Source organism: Budorcas taxicolor, chromosome 20 (genome assembly GCF_023091745.1).
Source record: "Budorcas taxicolor isolate Tak-1 chromosome 20, Takin1.1, whole genome shotgun sequence".
NCBI classification, from domain to species: Eukaryota; Metazoa; Chordata; class Mammalia; order Artiodactyla; family Bovidae; genus Budorcas; species Budorcas taxicolor.
The window spans coordinates 29,557,352-29,580,856 of NC_068929.1; the positions used below are offsets into that span (position 1 = coordinate 29,557,352).

Consider the following 23,505-nt stretch of genomic DNA (forward strand, 5'->3'; position numbering starts at 1 on the left):
TTTTCCAGGCAAGAGTACTGGAGTGGGTTGCCATTTCCTTCTCCAGAGGATCTTCCCAACCCAGGGATCGAACCCAGGTCTCCCACATTGTAGGCAGACGCTTTACCGTCTGAGCCATCTGAAGCAAAGAGCTGACTTATTAGGGAAGACTTTAATGCTGGGAAAGATTGAAGGCAGGAAGAGAAGGGGACAACAGAGGGTGAGATGGTTGGATGGTATCATCGACTCAATGGACATGAGTTTGAGTAGGTGAAGGACAGGGAAGCCTGGCGTGCTGCAGTCCATGGGGTCACAAACACTCAGACACGACTGAATGACTGAATAACAAGGAACTACAGGTTTCTGAAAATTAGAGCCAAAATCTGATGGAGAGGATATATATGCATGACTGAGTCACTTTGCTGTACAACAGTAAGTAACACAACATTGTAATTCAACTACACTTCAACTTAAAAAAATCTGATGGAAAGGATGCGGACCCATGGAACAGCAGCAAATGAAAGAAGGTAATATTGGATTAAGTGCTAAAAATCAATGGCTGCATATTGAAGGAACTGAGATAATTTGAGCAGGAGAGATGGAGGTGAGATGCAGTGGTTAGGGAGACTTAAGGGACATGTAGGACCTCAGCCAGGCTGCCAAAGACCACTGGACCAATCCAGAGAAAGACTGCCCACAGTCTTCCTTACTCTCCCCTGCCAATCAGTCATGTTTCAGACTTTCCCTCACTTCACTGGATTATTTGTTGTTATTGTTTAGTCACTAAGTCATGTCCAACTCTTTGCAACCTCACGGACTGCAGCACACCAGGTTTCTCTATCCTTCACTATCTCCCTGAGATTGCTCAAACTCATGTCCATTGAGTTGGTGATGTCATCCAACCATCTCACCTTCTGTCATCCCCTTCTCCTCCTGCCTTCAATCCTTCCCAGCATCAGGGTCTTTTCCAATGAGTCAGCTCTTTGCATCAAGTGGCCACAGTATTGGAGTTTCAGCATCTGTCCTTCCAATGAGTATTCAGGATTGATTTCCTTTAGGATTTACTGGTTTTATCTCCTTGCTGTCCAAGGGACTCTCAAAAGTCTTCTTTAGCACCACAGTTCAAAAGCATCAATTCTTTGGTGCTCAGCCTTCATTATGTTCCAACTCTCACATTCATTCATAACTATTGGAAAAACCATAGCTTTGACTATATGGATCTTTGTTGGCAAAGTGACGTGTCTGCTTTTTAATATGCTGTCTAGGTTGGTCATAGCTTTTCTTCCAAGGAGCAGGCATCTTTTAATTTCATGACTGTAGTCACCATCTGCAGTGACTTGGAAACCCAAGAAAATAAAATATGCCACTGTTTCCACTTTTTCCCCTTCTATTTGCCATGAAGTGATGGGACAAGATGCCATGATCTTCATTGTTTAATGTTGAGTTTCAAGCCAGCTTTTTCACTCTCCTCTTTCACCTTCATCAAGAGGCTCTTTAGGTTCCTCTTTGTTTTTGGCTATTAAAGTGGTATTATCTGCACATCTGAGGTTGTTGATATTTCTCCTGGCAATCTTGATTCCAGCTTGTGATTCATCCAGCTTGGCCTTTCACATGATGTACTCTACATAGAAGTTAAATATGCAGGGTGACAATATACAGCCTTGACATACTCCTTTCCCAATTTTGAACCAGTGAGTTGTTCCATGTAAGGTTCTAACTGTTGCTTCTTGACCTGCATACAGGTTTTGCAGGAGGCAAGTAAGGTGGTCTGGTATTTCCATCTCTTTAAGAATTTTCCACAGTTTGTTGTGATCCACAGAATCAAAGGCTTCAGTGTAGTCAACAATACAGAAGTAGATGCTTTTCTGGAATTCCCTTGCTTCCTCTATGATGCAATGGATGTTGGCAATTTGACCTCTAGTTCCTCTGCCTTTTCTAAATCCTGCTAATACATCTGAAAGTTCTAGGTTCACACAATGGATTATTTAGAAAATATAAAACACTGGGCACAAATTATACATTGTTCTATACTTTCTCTCTCATTATTTCATGCTTCTTAAATTTTCAAGAAAAGAAATATTTGATCCTCATACTGAACACACGCTACCTATATTATGGCATAGCCAACTCACAGTGGGCTCATCTAATATGGACTCAGGTTCAGTGTAATTTGCATGTGCTCATGGTTTTCCATTAGGAAGGTATGGGTAAGAGAAACTTAAAGAATAGACTGGAAGAGGCTATAATTATGTCACTGACTTCATGACTTTCTGCAGCAGAATGTGACCTTCTCAGGATGACAGAGGAAGGTCTAAAACACCTTCCGTACCTAATTAACCATTCTTAGGCACCTCAAATATGTGGCAATTCAAGTGTCTGCAGGACCCTTATTTCTTTCGGTTTCCATACCCCAAGCATAGTTTACATAAGAAGTGAAACTCTATAAGCAAACCTATCTCTTGTGCAGATTATTTCAGGTTTACTCACCCACTTGATTGTTTTGATTAGTAGGTCTAAACTTAGCACTGAAGCAGAGTTTAAGTTTTATCTCAGCATTTTTGTTGAGCAAAGTGATTTTTTTTGGTGTGAATGAAGCATCTACAGATACATCAGCAATGCTCTGTGACCTGAAAGACCAATGTTTAAAAAAAAATTATTCTCAGGGAGCTACGCAGAAAAACTAGTCTTAGCACCTTGTAGGAATGTGACCACAAAACAGCATTAACCTAGCTTAACAGACAGACAGACAGTGAAGTTGCTCAGTCATGTCTGACTCTGCGACCCCGTGGATTGTAGCCTGCCAGGCTCCTCTGTCCATGGGATTCTCCAGGTAAGAATACTGGAGTGGGTTGCCATTTCCTTCTCCAGGGGATCTTCCCGACCCAGGGATCGAACCCAGGTTTCCCGCATTGCAGGCAGACGCTTTATAACCTAGCTTAACTGGTCCCCTCAAAAAATGGATTGACTCCTTGTGTCTTGACTTTTTAGATGAATCAAACCCACCTTCAAAGAAAAAAGTTTGGCCATCATGGGCTATCTTAAAAGGGAACGTCACAGTATAGGAAGTATATGGCCTACCATGCCTGAGGTCTACCAAGGTGGCTACAGGGTGAAGTTCACTGAAAGGTATGATTTCTTACAAAATTGTTCCAAAGCAGCCACATAATTATGTCATCACATCTTGTATTTTTCTAATGTTACTCTAAACTGATTTTATCCAGTAAATATATTTTCTTTTTTTCAAAGCCTTAAATATTACATTTGAGTTTTATTTTTTCCACATGAAGATTTCATTAAAATGATGCACTAAGGCAGTGATCCCCAAATTTTGGCAGCAGGAACTGGTTTCGTGGAAAGCAATTTTTTCACAGACTGCAGAGGGGAGGGAGATGGTTCACACCAGTAATGGAACGGCAGATGAAGCCTCATCTGCTCACCTCCTGCTACGTGGCCTGGTTTCTAACATGGGCTGGTGGTTGGGGACCTCTGCACTAAGGAACTTCTCTGGTGGTCCAGTGGTTAAGGCTTCGTGCTTCCACTTCAAGGGGCACAGGTTCAATCCCTGGTGGAGAAACTAACAACCTGCCTGTCAGGCACTGAAAGAAAAATGATGCACGGAAAACAATGCATTTCATCCTTTAAAAGCACAGGTGAGATACTGTAAATAGTTTCATTGAACTCAGTGTGATTTACTCAATACCTCATTTCTTTCTGTTCTTCTCATACTTGGACATTTAAAACATATTTTTCGACAGACATGAATGGATAACTGAACTATATTTTCTTAGAGACTCCCGATAGAATTCTCAGTTTCTTTCTGGTTCCATTCCTTCACCAGCCCAATATATTTATTTTTTGCCTTTGCTCCTTGGCTCTTGAATCCCTTATTGTTCGCCCCTGCTCTTCAACTCCTCCTGAGGTCAATGAGAGGTCAGCTAAACCTAAATAATGGCTTCTTGTTTATGACTAATAATTGTAAAAGATACCTTTTAACCACAGGAGAAGTTGTACTTCACTTGTGTGGCCTTGGTATTCAGTATTTTTAGAGCATTCTCATGAGAATTCTTTTCTACAAGTTGAGGTAATAAAAAAATAATCAGAAATATCCTTACTACCATTTCAAGAGCTTTATCTTTTCAATACACTTTTCCTCCTCATTTTATAGAGAAGAGAAACTTGGTTCTAATGTTAAGCAAGCATTTTTTTTCCCACCAGGAAAAACATATTCCTTCCTCTATGCAAACTATGACATACAAATGTCTGAGAGTGTTCTATAATGCTTGTGACATTTTCACAATACTAGCAAAGCAATCTGCTCTCCTTAGCAGGCCATGTGTTTGTTAACTGGTTTGTGTCTGGCTCTCAATGACTCACCAGAGCTGAACGACCTGTCCAAAGGCCCCCACGGACACATCGGTGATGGAATCCCCATTTAAATCTCCATAGCCATCCAGGGATCTCCCAAAGTACTGGAGGTGGCTACTAAAGGCTCTGTCGGACCCCAGGATTTTCTAAAAGCAAGTTTGAGATGAAATTATAGCTCGTGACAACTGAAATGGAAAAAAGGTAGCATCTACATTGCCCTGGTATATTCTTTCTACGGCCATTTCTCAGATTGTTTTATTCTCCACAGAACTCTATTGATTTTTCATAGCTCATCTGATCTGATTATTATTCTTGCAGCCACATTTTCATCAAAGAAAATGGCATGAATCTCTCACATAAAATAACAAGCCAGCACAAAGCAGTGAGACATCAGTGAACCGGAGAAGGAGCCGATGCAGGTTTGGGTCCTGACTCCTCTCCTAGCTCATTTCGTTCAGATTTTTACTCAAAAGCTGCTTCTGAGTGAGGCTTCCTTGGTCACTCACTCAAATATTTGATACCTCCTAGCCCTGAAAATTTATTCCATAGTTTTTTTTAAGTTCCTTATCATTTCCTACTTTCTGGAATATTTTTCTTATCTTCTTTCCCTCTGTCTCCTCCACAAGAATGAAAGATCCATACAAAGCACAAAGGTGACCGTCCTGTTCTTTACAGCATTCCCAGAGCCTAGACAGAGCTTGACACACAGTAGAGGTTCACTGAATATCTGATGAATAAGTGAATTAGGTTATAAAGTAAGAGGGATGGATTGGATGACCCACGTGATGCTCTCTAGCTCCAACACAATGATACTCACATGTAAACATATCACCATAAAACTATGGATTACCTGAGAATACCTCAAGCGAATCATGCCCTCATGACCATTGTAGATGTACACAGCTCCAGAGTTCTGATTTTCCAAAGGTGAACCAACAATCACGTCATTAAAGCCATCCATGTTGATGTCTGAAAGAGCTGCAATTGCTGAACCAAACCGAGCATTTTCAAGACCCTTGGGGCCTTCCAGAAATTGGTGCCAATTCAAAATGCCCTTGCAAAGAGGGAAAAAGGGGACAATTAAAGCCAACCTTATATTAACAAATATATACTACTATATATTTATAGTAGTATAAATATAGATATAAAATAGATAACCAAGGACATACTGTATGGCACAAGGAATTATATTCAATAGTTTTTAGTTACTTAAAAAGGAAAAGAATCCAAAAAAAAAAAAAATCTATCTATCCATCTACCTACCTACCTATGTACAAATGAATCACTGTGCTATAATGAAAGTAAGGTCATAGGCTATCTGCTCATAAACCAAGGTGAAAAGAAGCAATTCTTTTCTGTAGGCTGCCTGTACAACCTACATAAACGTGTCCATTTTTTTGTCTTTTTTCGTCTTAATATTAGGATCTTCACTCATCTGTTTCCAAAATTTTTTGATTCAAAAAATTTCTGGTAAAAGTCTACTAATCTCTTCAATAAAATTAAGGTAGAAACAAATAAAACACAATATCTTAATACAGTCCTTTACTTAAAAGCTATTGAACAACAGTGGCATAATTATAATGGTATAGGAAGTGAAAGATGAGACTGTTAATATTCCATTATATAAAACACTGAATATTTCTGCCAAAGAAAAGACATTTTCCTGTAAAAGATACAACTGTGGGCTTTTTCTTTTTTTTGCAGATTTTGAAGTCAAGAATGGAAATATTTCATGACCTCATAAGAAAGCAATGCTCTTCAACCATGAAACTGAGTCTGTTTTTATTCTTTCTCCTCTATAATAATCTTATGAAAATTAATTTACTACTGACTGAGTTTGGTGAAATATTGAAAGATCATTTCACCTTTAGCAATTAATAATATTCAGAATATCTGACTAGCAAGAAACATTTAAGAAGTTGGGGATTTGTTACATTTTCAAACTAGTGGATATGCTCTTCCCTTATTAAATACTTAATTACACTTTATATGCTTCAAATTGTCTTAATTGCTTCTGTTTAAGGGCTGTTATATTAATTTAAATAAATAAAGTAAGACAAAATATCACAACAGTTAAATATAACATTTACTACATGAATATCAGCTTCTTTCTTTCCATCCTTTCCTTATCTAGCCATCTAATTTTCTATGTCAATCTGTGCCTTTAATTTTGGTTTTCTTTTCAGGTTTCACTAAGTTTACTATAATTATGTGCATGGATTTAGTTCAGTCTATAAGTTGGTAAAACTAGGCTTTTCCATGTTAGAGTATGCTCAGTTCTATGTGTAAGAACTGGAATTTCCAAGATTTGGATATATATCTAAATGTCAAGCAATGGAATTTCCTGACAAACTAATGTAGAAAGTATACAGGAATATATGGCTGTTTCTAAAGTGCCCGGTACAATTTGTCCTTACTGTTGTAAAATGTCAACAAAGTAGCTTTGTCCTGTTATTGTTATATCTTTATAGCAAAGAAGAATAATTGAATGAGATATTTGGGAAACACACAGATGTATATGCATGTGTGTGTATGTATTTCAAAAAACAACATGCATTTATAATGACTTTATTTGTAAAGAAAATATATATTCAAAGACCTCTTGTGGAAGATGGCAGGACACTATACATTAAGTTCTAGGTTATGGTTTTCAATGTGATTTTTGAAACTATAACAATGGTGACATCCTCAAAATGAAATATAAACCATACTTTTATTTAATAATAAAGACTTTATTCTGTAAAAATGCAAATTCACTTTTATCTATCAATACTAAAGCAAATGAAATGAAATCAGTTTAATAATTTTTTTTTTTACCTTTGTGATAGTGAACAGGTAGACTCTTCCTTCCTCTTTCTTTAGGTCATTCATGTACATTGGCGCACCTACCAAGAGCACATCTGTGATGGTGTCCTTATTCACATCGACTGCACACAGCACACTACCGAAATAGGAGCCAATCTGCAGGAATAAAGCAAATCAACCCTAGGATTCTTCTACTCCTAGTATTACATTAAACTTTTATTTACTCATTCAACAAACAAAAATTGAGCATCTGTTGCCTGTAAGGTGCTAGGAACATAAAGATAGATAACATTGCCCCTTCTCTCCCTTTGTGTCACAATCTAACACTTGCTTCTTAGCACTTAGGGTACACAAAAATCACCAAAAAAGCACCTGTAAAATACAGGTTCCCAAGAGCCATTTCCAGAGATTCTGATGCAATATCTATAGGGCAATTGAGAAAACAGTATTTTAAGTAAGCAATCCAGGTATTTCTGATGCTGGTGGGAAAAAGACTACACTTAAGGAACACTTAGAAGCTTTATGAGGTATTGTAGACAAAGGCAAGCAGGGAAGAGGGAGGCTGAACAAATAACAGGGCTTCTGTGATAAAACATAATAGATTTGGGAGAAAGGCATTGAAACATGTATAATATCATATATGAAACGAGTCGCCAGTCCAGGTTCGATGCATGATACTGGATGCTTGGGGCTGGTGCACTGGGATGACGCAGAGGGATGGTACGGGGAGGGAGGAGGGAGGGGGGTTCAGGATGGGGAACATGTGTATACCTGTGGCGGATTCATGTTGATGTATGGCAAAACCAGTACAATATTGTAAAGTAATTAACCTTCAATTAAAATAAGTAAATTTATATTAAAAAAACAGAATAGAAAGTGAAAGTGTTAGTCACTCAGTCGTGTCCAACCCCACAGACTGTAGCCCATCACACTTGTCTGTCCATGGGATTCCCCAGGCAAGAATACTGGAGTCGGTTGCCATTCCCTTCTCCAGGGGATTTTCCTGACCCAAGGATTGAACCCAGGTCTCCCGCATTGCAGGAGGATTCTTTACCATCTGAGCCACCAGAGAAGACCATAAACTTTAAAATACTAAAGAGGAGGAAAATGTGGATTTGTGGTCAAGGAAGTCAAAGACTCAGATCTTCTTCCTCCAGGAAAATCCATAGAGACAGTGAATCAGTTTTAATCCCAGAGAAGGGAAATCCGTTGTTTTGTCAGTTTCTCTGATTTAAGGAAGAAATTTTTCTGTTGGTCATTGGAGTACAGTGATGTGCATTTCAAATATTTGCTAAGCTCAGGAGTCAAAACTACTTAGCAAGAAATAGGACTCTATAGGCTGGCTTTTGTTCTTGTGGCCCTTGACTGGGAGGCATCACTGGTCCTCACTACCAAATTGCCACATATCAGAAGAAAGTGACAGAGAAAAGTGCTGCTTTACTTTTAGAAATGCCAAACTTTTTGACATTTAGAAATGTCAGAGCCACAGGACACCTGTACAGGCCCAGATGTCGTAGCTCAGTCTAATGCTCTCTTGCTCCCTTTGTCTACTTGTTTCTTCTCCAGATCCTTGGTTCCTTGTTGGAACTTGCCTACAAAGCAGTAGTTAGGTGTCTGTCATCACTGAGCTTTAATGACAACTCAACCCCATGAAAGCTATGTAGCCTTAGAAAGGTAGTTAAACTCTCAGCAGCTAGTCAAAAGGGGATGGTAGATCTCAGTATTGTTGTGAATATTTAAGGAATATTCAAGTAAAGACAAATCACAGGGGCAGCTACAGGGTGGGCACTCAATAAATGTTAGTTTCCATTTCTACTAACTCCTCCCTTCCCACAAGCCCCGATTGTCCATGAAATTAATTTCACCTGCTTAAACAATGGAATTTACCTGGTCACCTCTGTGAGACTGTATAACTGTGACACTGCCATTCTCATTAACACTGTATAGCACTATCTGGCCAGTATAATTTGCTCGAGGAGCACCAGCAACAAAGTGGACACTGTTCCCAGTAGAAATGGAAGCCACAGAGTAACCTAGGAGAGAAAGGGTTACAGGGTAGGTACTGTTGAATATCTTGGCGAGATAAGCCTGTGAAGCTAGCAGAGATGATCAGAGGGCCATTTCGTTAGTGTTACGCATAGCTGCTCGCGCTCCTGAGTATAACACGAAGGTCACATTCTCCTGCTTTTTCTAAGATGAACTGCTTGTGCCATTTGGCCGGAAACTCTGCCCTGTGGAGGTGGAACATGTCCCCATAAAGCTGACCCTAGATTCTGAATTGTCCTCACCAGCTCCTTGTGAACTCAAATAGGAACAAATATTTGAGAATGAATAACTAAATGAATTTAAAAGGTGGAAATTTGCACAGTGGGAAGAACATAGGCTTTGGAGTCCGTCTCCGGTTCAAAGTTTGGACTTGCCACTTGTTAAGTTTTTTATCTTTGAGCAAGTAATTAGGCTCTTTGGAAAGGTAAAATGAGGATAGTAGTACTCCCTTCAAAGGATAGTTGGAAGTATTTAAATATTATGTAGATAGAATAGCCAACTCAGGGACTGTCCCATAGGAGGTGCTCAAAATTGGTGACTATCATTACACGAACAGAAACACTGGAGACTCCAAATTGATGTAAGACTACCACTTACGGTACTGACTCTTAGGTCCTATTTCTATTTTGGAGAAACACAGTCATGTCCCAGGAATAACAACTGCTGGAACAACCAGAAGAGATTAACGAGTCAAACATGCAGTGTTTCATTAAGTAGTTACGGGCTAAGGCCTGACTGGCAAACAGCTGAAATATGTGTAATTAGATGACAGCTCAACTGTTTTGCTGAACTGATCTTGAAATCCAACTAGCTTAAAGGAAGCAACTTAAATGTGCTAAGCCAAGTGCTGGTAGGTCTTACCTAAATATGAACTGTGATTTCTGTCTTGCAGAATTTGTTCAAATGCTTGTTTAGAAAAGATCAGATGTCCATGAGGTGTCTTCTGGACCACAGTCCCACTCCAGTCATAAGCTCCTACTGCACCCAGCGTCAGAATATTCTACAATAATTGAAAAGTGAGAAGCCTTAAAACAAATCACCTGTAAGGCATAAGAGTGTCGGGTGGGCAAAACATCAAAACAAATGGTCTAAATTTAAAGAAAAAAAAAAAAAAACTAAGCGAGATGAAGCAAAATATACATGAATTGCTTAGAAAAGAGAGACAACAGGTCAAAATGGAATCACCTGTGCCAAGTCTACATCATCAAACCCAGACCATACCTAACCTAACTGCAACTTCAATCTCTCCCAGGAAGGTCGTCTTAAATGGTCACTTTGGAATTCCCTGGTCAGCACTAGTGAGGTAATCATGAGAGACCCCTTCTGTCCCCTGTGTGAAGGTGACTGTGCCTGAAACAGTCTGACCATTTCCCCTTCTGCCCATAAAAGCCTTCCGTTTTCTACAGCTCCTTAGAGCACCTTTCTGTTTGCTTAATGAAATGCTGCCCAATTCATGAATCATTGCGGTGGTTTAGTGGCTGAGTCATGTATGTCTCTTATAGCCCCATGGACTGTGGCCTGCCAGGCTCCTTTGTCCATGGGATTCTCCAGGCAAGAATGTTGGAGTGGGTTGCCATTTCCCTCTCCAGGGAATCTTCCCCACCCAGGGATCAAACCTAGGTCTCCAACATTGCAAGCAGATTCTTTACCAATTGAGTTACAAGAGAATCCCATGAATCATTGAATAAAGCCAATCAGATTCACTCAGCTGAATTTTGGTTTTTTTAACAGATTGTATGTTGATATATCTCCAAATTGTTTTGATACATTTTGTGCTGGAAAAGAAGCCTTCCCATGGGCTGTATTACTTTGGGCTTTGTTTAGTACAACACATTTTAAAGATAAATCTGTACCACAGTACAGGAGGGGCACATAGCCATCTTCCAATTTCCATGCAAAGGTGCACATCTGCAAATGCTGAACAGTTGTAAGCCTTTAGAAAGGAGTCAGAAGGGAGCCTCTGGCCTAACGTGTTCCTAGGAAGAGCTCGGGCTATAAGACATGCTCAAGAAACAGGAAGTGCTGCTGCCAGAGGAAGAGAGGTGGGCACTGTTCCCCCAGACCCATGTGGTAGCCCTCTTCTGACCTATCTTCAACTTCCTTCCTCTTTCTTCTTTTAAACATTTTACTTTATTTATTTTTTGGCTGTGCTGGGTCTTCACTGCAGTGTGTGGTCCTCGCTAATTGTGGTACACAAGCTTAGCTGCCCTGTGGCATGTGTGGTCTTAGTTCCTCAACCAGGGATTGAACCCACATCCCTTGTATCGGAAGGTGAATTCTTAACCACTGGACCATCAGTGAAGTCCCTTTCCTCTTTTTTCTTAACTCCTTCTCAAACATTCCTCTCTCTCCTATCCCATCTATTTGAGAATGGCACAGCTACAGAAAGCAACTGAAGATATGATATTTCATCTATGGGAAGAAAAACAGCCATTAGTCAGCACCAGTGGGGAGGCCCAAAGAGGACAGGCTACTCAGGATTGGCTCAAAACCCAATCTGAATATTCAAAGCTATAAGCCATCGCAGGAAGCAGATGGTAAGGATGGGACTTATTTTTAAATTTTTTAAAAAATTAATTAATCAACCAATTAACCAATTAGTTAATTATTTTATTTATTTTGGCTGTGTTAGGTCTAGTTGTGGCTAGATCTTTCGCTGCTGCACACAGACTCCCTAGCTGTGGCGCTCGGGCTCTCTAGCTGTGATGGGTGAGCTTAGTTGCTCCAGGGCAAGTGAGATCTTAGTTCCCTGATCAGGGACTACACTCCTGTCCTCTGGACCACCAGGGAGGTCCTTATTTACAAGCTTTTGATCTTAGAAAATATCAGAGATACAATCTTGGGGTTTTGCTGTTATTGTTTAAAATTTATTTTCTTGAAGTACAGTTGATTTACAACATCATATTAATTTCTGCTGTTCAGCAAAGTGATCTCATTATATAGACATTATTTTCCATATTCTTCTCCATTATCATTTTCAAGGTATGATTTTGGGATGAAAACTACAAAGCCATTAAAAAAAATAGGGAAATAATGTGTCCCATTCTGAAGATAAGAGACCATGAAATTATGTAAATGATTGTCATAAATCCTGGACTCTGAAATCTGGGTGCAGGAAGGAGCTTCAGGGTCTATACAAAATTTCAGGAAATTGTATGAAAAATTGTTTGTGTGGGTTCACTGACACTTTTTCTGAAGGAAAGACCTATAACTTGTAGGAGCATCTCTTAATGATTGATGATCCAGAGAATGTTAGCACTTTTTATTCTACAAAAAACCCCTGATCCTCGGCCTTTATTCAGCCAGTCAAATCCTGTTCCCTGAGTATTTCCCAGGGTCACCTGTCTCTTTGCCTCTTTTTCTACTGTTGCACTCATATCCTGAGTAGGATCAGAATCAGAGACCTGTGAGATGGATGTCTCTGAGCAAGAATGGACTTCCCTGAGCTAAGATGTCCCATCGCACTCTTTCCCTAACTCCTTACTTTTTCAACTGTTTTTCTGTCTCTGCTGTTAAAAAAAGAGATATTCAAATAACTCAGAATTCAACCATGACAGTGAGGATACGAGTTTGTGTTTTAAACAAACTTTTCCAGCAGTCGATTGATATAAAGAAAATTCCTGCAGTAATGATACCTTGAGTTAATACACTGCCTGTCCCCTGGAGCACTCAAAGGCTTTCTTGTATATTATCATTTTTTTTCCATTTAAAAAATCCCTGTAAAATAGGGGAGGGAAGGCATTGTTAACCTCTGTTTTTTAGAATGATAAACCAGCAGCACAAAGAAACTAAACGACCGTGACTAGGAGTGAGAACTGCTGATCACTAGATGGCTGTTTTTCCTATTTCAGGACAAGGCTACTGGGTCCAGAAGTGTCCAGGCAAATGACAGCATGACTGGAAGTTATCTGAAATACACACATTTTGAGGAGAGTATTCTGCGCTGAATCCCACTTGTGACATTTCCATTTGGAAGTTGTCTCCTCCTTGAACTGTACCTGGGAAATAGCAGTTTCAAAAATTATATCACTGTTACCGATTTTAAATCAACTTTTCAAACACATGTGCCTACACACACACACACACACACACACACACACACACACACGGTTCTGATGTCCACTCAAAAATACAGAGCTGGGAGGGAGGAACCTCTAGGGAAGTGTTCTAACAGATGCAGAAATCCACAATACTTCCCAGGTAGTCTGAAGTTGGCAATAATCTTGATTGTGCATTAATGTGTATTGGTATACTATGAAATTCCTGATATCAAGAAACACTCAACATAGGGGATGAGGTAAGATGAAAACTGACATTATATTTTCTTTTTAAAAATGATTGTTACTTGCTAAAGACCTAACTGAATTTTTAGCTTTTAAATATTGGTACTAATAAATGCACATATATCTCAGATATAGTTGGAGGAGCCAGGCAATTGATCTGTGGTGAAGACTTGTGTTGAGAGATATTTGGATTTGGCTTCAGGAACCAGGATTCAAGATTGAGTAGGAATTTTGCCAATTTGGAAGTCTGGTCCAAGTTCTACATATGTGCTTACCTCTGACACTAGCACCGTAAGACTCATTTAGACCCTTTTTCCATATACAGCAGCCAAAGTGGTTACATTTCACTAATCTTCACAAAAAGAAAAGTTTTTGCGGACTATCACATTAATGTAGTGAAGAATAAAAATGTTTGGATAGATGCTTCCAATGGATAACCAGGAGAAAAAGATTTGACTATAGGGATTAATACTTAGTCTATCAGGAGATAAAGATTTGACTATAAGGATTAATACTTAATCCATGCAATCCCTTTGATCAGAGCAAGTGCTCAATAAAATATTCACTTCATTGCTGAGTTATTTGGGTTAACCGTCAGGAACTAGGATTTGGGTCACGTGGGACTTTTTACCAACTGGGAATTGTTTTCCAGTCCTCCTTACAATGAGGTCTTAAACATATGATATTTCTACAGTGACTAGACCTCCCAAGCCACAGAAGTAAATTATTATATATCTGGTAAATGTTTCCTCAAAATCTGAACTATTAAAAATCTTCACTGTATTTTTCTAACCTAAAAAGTATACATATTTACTGCAAACAAATTTTAAGAATTTCAATGTAAATTATGAAAGCAGTATAAAAGGGTAAAACTATTTATGATTATAATAGACGGTACTACATTGCTGCTCCCAAAGGTTATACAATTTATAATCTTATCAATAGTGTATGAGCTTCCGTGCTTCCCCATAATCTCCTCAAGATTAAACATTACTAATCTTTGTTGTCTTTTAGGCACAAAGAAACATTGATTTAATTTAAATTTTAAAAAGATTACTAAAATTGGGAATATTTTCTTTTGTTTATTGACCATCTTTTATAACCTATGTAGTCATCATTCTTGATTTTTCTTATTGATGCTACTTATGAATCCTCTTTGTATAAAGTATACGTGAAGTGAAAGTTGCTCAGTTGTGTCTGACTCTTTGCGACCTCATGGACTATACAGTCCATGGAATTCTCCAGGCCCAAATACTGGAGTAGCTTTTCCCTTCTCCAAGGGATTGAACCCAGGTCTCTCATATTGCAGGCAGATTCTTTACCAGCTGAGCCACAAGGGAAGCCAATTAATTAAAAGAGTGTTTGGTAATAAAGAATTTTTAAAGGTTTTTAAGAACATGTTACTTTATTTTTTATTTTTAAAATTTTTATTGGCGTATAGTTGATTATAATGCCATGTTAGTTTCTGCTGTACAGCAAAGTGATTTAATTATACATATATGTACTCTTGTAGATTCTTTTCCCATATAGGCCATTACAGAGTACTGAGTAGAGTTCCCTGTGCTATACAGTAGGTCTTTATTGTCTATTTTATAGACAGTAGTGTGTATATGTTAGTCCCAATCTCCAATCTATCCCTTCTGTTCCCCTTATATGCTGTTAAGTTTGTATCCTTGAAAAAAGGTTTTGAAAGAAAATTCTGAGAAGGAGGAGTTCTTTTACCTTCAATGCTGAAAATCTGTTCTCCTATTGTCCCAGCCTTTTCTAGTAGATCTGCTTCATCAGAGACATTGAAAAAGTATCTTTCTGTTGGAATACTGGCGATAGCTTTAATTTCTTTTATTAAATTTTTAGTATCCAGGGCGTTTCTGTTTAAGTACCCAAGAACCTTGAAAACAGAGGAAGAGAGGAGAGGGCCATCAGTGCTGTACTTTAATTTTCCTGTTAGTATCTTCTAGACTATTTTTTTTTTTAACACAACAGGCCTTTTGGAGAAGTAAAATAAGCAACACTTCCATATCCTTTTGGTTGTCATGACCGAAAATCAGCAAGATGCTCAGATAGAGTAAAAATATTCTTTAATATGAAGCTATGAACAGGCAATAGGAAAGTATAGTCTTAAAGGAATATTTCCCTATGAACTGAAAAACCAGTAAAAAGAAAAGCCACTTACTGCTATGCCAAACCTCAGTATATTGTCTTTGTTACATTGATCAATCACAGCTTTCAACTTTGAACCATCATGGGATTCACCATCAGTTACAACCACCATAACTTTGGTAGCACCTGGTCGTCCACCAGCAGCCATTGAGTAAGCGGTATCTCTGTGGCAGACAAAATAAAAACTCTATCGATGGATAAAGTTAACACATGGACCTCTGGTTAGAAAAGTAACTATGAAACTGACTTCTTTGAATATAACCTATTGCGACTTAGAATTGCTCTATTAGTTTTGATGACATTTTAACTATATTATATTTGTAGTTTGTAGAGACACACGCTGCTGCTGCTACTGCTGCTAAGTTGCATCAGTCGTGTCCGACTCTGTGCAACCCCATAGACAGCAGCCTGAAAGGCTCCACCGTCCCTGGGATTCTCCAGGCAAGAACATTGGAGTGGGTTGCCATTTCCTTAGAATGTAAATCTCACTTGGCATTAAAAATAGCTCCCATGGTTTTCATAGTGTGTGGGTATATGTATTCACATCAGGAATCCTTAGAATTATCCTTGGCTAAGAAAATTAAACTCATCAACAGAGCAAAGATAATTCATTTTGTCATAAATTTTACTCATTGGATCTGCATTTTTCCAATAACAAATGGCTTTTTTTTTTAAGTAATAAATAAAGGACTGGAGTGGGTTGCCATTTCCTTCTCCAGAGGATCTTCCTGACCCAGGGATCGACCCCAGGTCTCCTACATTGTAGGCAGACGCTTTACCCTCTGAGCCACCAGAAGTCTCTAAATAAAGGACTTATGACCCAGCAATCCCACTGCTGGGCATACACACCAAGGAAACCAGAATTGAAAGAGACACGTGCACCCCAATGTTCATCGCAGCACTGTTTATAATAGCCAGGACATGGAAGCAACCTAGATGTCCATCAGCAGATGAATGGATAACAAAGCTGTGGTACATATACACAATGGAGTATTATTCAGCCATTAAAAAGAATACATTTGAATCAGTTCTAATGAGGTGGATGAAACTGGAGCCAATTATACAGAGTGAAGTAAGCCAAAAAGAAAAACACCAATACAGTATACTAACGCATATATATGGAATTTAGAAAGATGGTAATGATAACCCTGTATGCAAGACAGAAAAAGAGACACAGATGTATAGAACAGTCTTTTGGACTCTGTGGGAGAGGGAGAGGGTGGGATGATTTGGGAGAATGGCATTGAAACATGTATAATATCATATAAGAAATGAATCTCCAGTCTAGGTTCGATGCAGGATACAGGATGCTTGGGGCTGGTGCACTGGGATGACCCAGAGAGATGGTACGGGGAGGGAGGGGGGAGGGGGGTTCAGGATTGGGAACACGTGTACACCTGTGGCAGATTCATGTTGATGTATGGCAAAACCAATACAATATTGTAAAGTAAAAAAATAAAATAAAATAAAATCTGAAAAAAAATAAAAGTAATAAATATACATGGTAAAAGAAATCTAAAGCATTTGGAAAGCTATAAAACAAAAAGTTTACATCAAGCCACTGTTTCAAAGGTAATCACTATTATCAGTTTGTTTCCTTCTAGCAAATGTTGCATATAGAGAAATATATGCAACATTTACTCCTTAAACTTTTATGTGGGGATATATTTTATACAGTGGTTTTTCATTTTGATGGAGATCTTTCCATACCAGCACATATAGAACTCTCCTTTTTGTGTTTAATTTGATTTCTAAATTTTCATTTAAAAAATACTCATTTTATATAATTTTAGAGGTAAATTTCCATTTACAATTATTATAAAATATTGACTATACTCTCCTTGTATTATTACATCCTTGAGCCTGTCTTATGCCCAATAATTTGTGCCTCCCATGCCCCTACCTTTATATTGTACCCCTACCACCCCACTAGTAATCACTAGTTTAGAACATTCCTTTTTTAATGGCTACATAATATTTCATTGTTTTGAGAAACCATAGTTTATTTAACCAACTCCCCATTATTATGCATTTAGGCCATTTTTGGTTTTACAAATAATGCTATAATGAATGTCCTTGAGTATATATCTTGGCATACTTTTTCAAATGCATCAGTAGTATAAAATTATGGCATTGAAATTATTTGGACAAAGGATTTACACCTTTCAAATTTGATAAACATAGTACTAAATTGTTCTTCAAACTTCTTCCAATTTATACTCCCATCAGTGTACAAGAATGCAATTTTCTCCATCTCCTTTCCTTAACACTGAGGACTATTAATACTTTTTAATCTGGGATACTTTTATAAGTTAAAAATAATATATTATTGTTGTTTTATTATGTACTTTTTAACTATGAAGAATAAGTATTTTTATGTTTATTAGACATTTATATTTCTTTCTTCATGAACTCTTGATTTTTCTTTACATTTGCTCATTTTTGTTTTTCATCATTTTCCTGAGCAGTAAAATTTCTGTTAATAAAGAAAATTATCCTTTGTCATATATGTTGTAAATAATTTTTTCAGTTCATTAATCATTTTTAAAATTTTAGTGACATTGATACTGTGTGGAAATTTTCTATTTTTGTATAATCAAATCTGTTACTTTTTGTGTCTGTGTCATTTATACTTGACATGTCATTTTCAAAGGGCCTTATCTCTAAGACTTTTATTTTTCATCAGCCAAGTTTTCTCATAGTCCTTCAGTTGTTTCATTTTCTTAGATTTAAACTGAAATTTGTTTTGATTCAACGAGGAGGGATTCAGCTTTTGGTTAGCCAGGTGTCCAACAACTTTTTCCCCGTCTATTAAATTCTCTTGTTGCACATTCTTTCTGGTGTCATCATATAGGTTTACCACCGCCACTTACATGATGACAATTTAAAATCTATATTTTCTTCCATTCATCCCTCCCATCTTCAAGTTTGTGTATTCAATGCATTGAATATTTTCACCTGAAGTGTACAGAGTTCTTTAATTCAACATGTTTAATACTGAGAATATCATTTAATTTCCTAAAGCTTTTCTGTGTTCTATATAGCAGAATACAGAAATATTGAAAAATAGTTCCTATTTCTCAACCAGAGAAATTTGAATTCTTATACTCACATCAAATAATTTTTTAAGTCAATTATACTCTTTATGACATACAGTAGATCTCATGTCTGATTATAAATTTGCTGAGAGTAGAAACTATGGCTCATTTAGTCTTGATGACCTGTGTGTGTGTGTTAAGTTGCTTTGGCCAAGTCCGATTCTTTGCAACCCTATGGAATGTAGCCTATCCATGGGGCTCCTCTGTCCATGGGATTCTCTAGGCAAGAATACTGGAGTGGGTTGCCATTCCCTTCTCCAGAGGATCTTTCCGACCCAAGGATTGAACCCAGTCTCTTATATCTTCTGCATGGGCAGGTGGGTTCTTTACCACTAGCGTCATCTGGGAAGCCCATGATTATCTGCATGGCTTGGAACAGTAAATTGTAACTTTAGGCACCAAATCAAATAAGATCAACAGAAAATGGAAACATTCACTGAAGGAGTATCAGAATTCTACTTGATGTTGTAAAGAAACAGATCAAGAGAGAGAAAGAAGAAGAAAGAGAAAAAGAATTCGATGTAATTAAATTCTGGAATGAATGAGTAAAAAGTTAGGTGGTTCTCCTCACAATGGAAAGATTCCTGTTAGCTTGGAAAATAATGGTGAGAGAGGGATGACAGGGAGAAAAACAAAGTTGTGAAAAGATCATAAAAGCCATATGAGTCCCATTTTCTCAGAAAGTGCCTATTCTCCCTAAGAAGGAAGCTTGCCAGGCCCCTAGGCTCTTTCCAGGGAAAAATGCCACACCCACATTCCCTTCTAAAAATAAAGGCTCTTTACTGTTTCTAACTCCTAGGAGGCCATTTTTCTACATCATCTTAGTCCTCCCCTCAGCCTGCTTTACTGAACCAGGAAGGGCGCTTCGCATAATAGCTACTGGCCAGCAGCCGATGAGATGGCTTGGCTCCAAAGCAAAACTTAATAGGGACATAAATTAACCAAACCAATCATATCTTCTCTTGTAGGGAATCTACTCTTGAGACAGATAGGGAGAGTCAGCTGTTGACAGAAGCAGCAACTAGAACATAGAATATACTGAAAAAAGAAAGGATGGCTATTATAGGAAATTCAGAAATAGAAAAGACAGGATGTGGTGACTGGCCAGATTATGTGACCTAAAGAGGAGCAGAAAGAATAAAATAAACCATTAAGTTTACAGTCTGAATAACGAGGAGGAAAGATGGACAATGAATCAAAATGGCAGAGTCACGAGGAAGGGAAGGGAAAAGCACAGAGCCAGTTTAGGATGCACTCAGTTTGACAAGTGAGCCAACACTCCAAATAAGGATACTCGGCATCAGCTGGACACTAGCGTGAATTCTAAGAGAGAGGTCAGGGCTGATGACATAGCCGTGGGGTAAGCCAGGCAGGGCTGATGGCTCATGTAACCAAGAGAGTGGACACAACACCTAAGAGAAAAAGAGCTATGAAAGAAGGGCTCTGTTTAGTGAAGAAAAACTAGGGAAAGAAGCCAATGAAGAGGCAACCTCGTTGACAAAAGTTGGCAGGTTTTCTAGAAGTGTGTGGTGTCAAGGCATCTGGGGTAGAAATAACACTGCATGCTCATTATTGTCAAATGATAAGGGAAGCTAAAGAGGATGAAGCTTGAGGCAAAACTGCATTTACCTGGTGGCAGAGCCATTTGTTTCAAGAATATGAAGAAAGGAACATAGATACTTCTTTTAAGGAATTATGGCAGTGGAAGGAAGGCACAACCAGAGGGAAAAGGGCAAAAAGTAGGTTTAAAGGAAGATGAACTTATTGTTCTCATTTATATTTTTTAAACAACATGAGAATGTTTAGCACTTTTTTGGTAAAGGTATCTGAACAAATCAGAGTGAAGATGAAGGTCAGCAGTGCTAAGAAAATAGAGACACTGAGCTAAGAATTAGGAGAGTGTTATATATTTATGAAATTGCCCCAGATAGTAGTAAGCAGAATGAGTCCTTCAATTCAGACTCCTATGTCATTAACACTTAAGATTCTACAGCCCTTCTTAACTTGGCTGAAGTATCCCACTAGCTCAAGTTGTTTGTGGTCTTATATAAATAGTAACAAATAATTGCAGATTGCTCCATGTCCAACTTAACCCAAGGTTTTTTAATTTCATTTTATTTACTTCATATAAAATATTTAACAATCTTATAAAAGTCACAGAAATCAAAGATTTAAAAATTTTATTCCCTTCTGCCTTCTCAAAGTGTTCAAGTAAAAGAATGTTCAGACTTGTCTACTCTACTAGTTCTGATTTAAGTACAGGTACCACATATTTGGGTTTCCCACATGGTGCAGTAGTAAAGAATCCACCTGCCAATGCAAGAGACATGGGTTCAATCCCTGGGTTGGGAAGATACACTGGAGGAGGAAATGGCAACCCACTCCAGTACTCTTGCTGGGAGAATCCCATGGACAGAGCAGCCTCGCAGGCTACAGTCCACGCGGTTGCAAAGTGCTGGACAGGACTGAGCAACTGAGCATGCACTCACGATATATTTTTCTTTGTCTTTTCTTACTTATGAGCACTTCTATTTTATCAACATACTGACCTATTAGCATCATAACTTACCTTGCATACTGAATTGCTTTGAAGGTATTTGTAAGGTCTCCACCATATTGGTATGTCTGCGATGTTGCTTTAATCATTTCATCTTTGGATTTAAAAGTATTCAGATTAAACACAACTCTTGGATTATTGGCATATTGAATTAACCCCATCTTAAAGAGAAAAGAAGTTTATTACAGGCTTGTCATTGTTATAAATCATTCCTATGTAACCAATATAATCAGAAGTGCATTTATACATGGGCTGATAGCTTAAGGGAATCATTTCCAAATTTTTTCTTAAGAATAGTTATTTTTCTTCCAATAGGATAACTTCCCTGTCAGAGGCCATCAGTATACAGCAGTGGGACTATTGACATGCATGATAATGTGCCATTTATGTGCCATATGGTTCTCAAGAATAATAGCTGCAGCTTTTAAAGCACTGCCATATGGATGAATAGTAGAATAAAGTTCATAACAGGAAGACTTAAATAGATTTTCTAGTTACAAAAGGATATATACATGTTAACCATTACAAGCAATCATGAATGGAACGTAACATCTCATCAAGTGAGGATAATTATCTAATAAACAAGGAAGTATAGTTGAATACTAGGAAAAGTGACTGCTAATCAATGCAGTCAGTATAAATGTTTTCATTGTGCTGGATTTCCTCTCATCACAGACATTAGAAAGGAAGCTGCTATATGTGTGTTTGGGACAGGACACTTCTGGTCTTCAGGGAAAATGCCACTGGAGAGGCTTATTTGGGAGAGCTGAGAGGGGTAGGACAACTTCGGAACAAGACGTTTGAGCATATACTCTAATCCTTTAGATCAAGGAGGTCAAACACTTTAGTTAATGTCCTTGTACTCAGCACTGAGATCACTCCCTATGCCTAGGATTTGGGGTTTCCAGAATGGGAAGTGGTTATAAGAAAATCAGTGGTAAAAGAGTCGCTGAAATAGAGGCCAGTGTGTAAGGAAGGTGGGTAGGGCAAGGCCTGGATTTCTGAGATCAATCAGCTGCTTTTGCCAGCAAGGCCTGGGAAAATGACAAAAAAAAAAAAACAAAAACAAAAAAAAAACACATGATATTGTTGAACTTCTCTCTTCAAGGTAAGATGTAAGACTTGAGAGAGAGGAAAGGACCAAAAATAACTCTAAGAATCTCAAAATCTAAGCTGAGAGGAAGAGAGTGGTGACCCCCTGACACAGCCCACAACTTCTGTGTGTGAGGGAGGGAGGTGGAAGAGAAGATGCGGTAGATTAGGGCTTACAGAAAGGTCACATTTAGGTTGGAAGAAGATGCTGAGTAAAACCACCTTTAGAGATGAAGGAGAGGCACTGGGGTTGCAAGACAGAAGAGGAAGGTCAGGAATTCCACATGGAAACTATTGAACACAGTAAGTCACGTTACAGGGGCAATTCATTTAGAGACAGAAAATAAACAGATACAGATGAAAACTTCTCTTATGAGGGGCTTTAACAGTGATGTTCTTTAGAAACCAGTACAAAACTTAGTCTTATTTAACAGAATTTTCAGTGAAACCCCACAGTGAAACCTTCAAAGTTTTGACGGATATTAATATCCTCTTGGTATGGAAAAGCAATGTTAATGGGGAAAACATGCAATGGTATTTTAAAATACTGTATAGAGATGCATAAAGGCAAATTTCAATACAGAGAACTGCAAAGCATTTAGGGAAAAATGTTCCAGTATCTGTTGGGCCTTGGAGCATCAGATGCAACACAGGAACTGAAAACTCTGTGAACTCGTTCCTGTTGATATCGGTTCAATGCTTTCCTACAGCCAGGATGACCCAGAAAATGGCAGAGGCAACAAGAAAGAAAGAAAAAACCCAAAACTTTAAAAATGCTATTCAGTGTTATAAAAGCAGGACCTTTCTGCACCTTAATTTTGGTTGCCTACCACAGGAAGAAAGAAAACCAAAGACTCTTTAAAACATAAAGTTACACAAAACTATTGAAAGGACTTCTGTAAAAAATGGAAGTTTAGCCTAGACTGTGATACTGGAGTAAAAGTCGCTCAGTCATGTCCGACTCTTTGCAACCCCATGGACTATAGAGTCCATGGAATTCTCTAGGCCAGAATACTGGAGTGGGTAGCCTTTCCTTTCTCCAGGGGATCTTCCCAACCCGGGGACTGAACCCGGATCTCCCACATTGCAGGCGGACTCTTTACCAGCTGAACCACAAGGG

At 38.3% G+C, this 23,505-nt stretch overlaps 1 protein-coding gene across 1 annotated transcript in view; it reads right to left on the minus strand.

Moving 5' to 3' along the window:
• Positions 1–23,505, minus strand: part of ITGA2 (integrin subunit alpha 2) — a 104,693-nt gene that overhangs the window by 26,525 nt on the left and 54,663 nt on the right. Inside the window, exons 7-16 of the mRNA XM_052659261.1 lie at positions 21,306–21,454; positions 15,652–15,802; positions 15,201–15,366; positions 13,117–13,193; positions 10,057–10,195; positions 9,037–9,182; positions 7,162–7,305; positions 5,195–5,398; positions 4,354–4,490; positions 2,467–2,606 (exon numbers count right to left, since the gene is read on the minus strand). Coding sequence (XP_052515221.1) covers positions 2,467–2,606; positions 4,354–4,490; positions 5,195–5,398; positions 7,162–7,305; positions 9,037–9,182; positions 10,057–10,195; positions 13,117–13,193; positions 15,201–15,366; positions 15,652–15,802; positions 21,306–21,454 — 1,453 coding nt within the window. The remainder of the gene's footprint in view (positions 1–2,466; positions 2,607–4,353; positions 4,491–5,194; positions 5,399–7,161; positions 7,306–9,036; positions 9,183–10,056; positions 10,196–13,116; positions 13,194–15,200; positions 15,367–15,651; positions 15,803–21,305; positions 21,455–23,505) is intronic.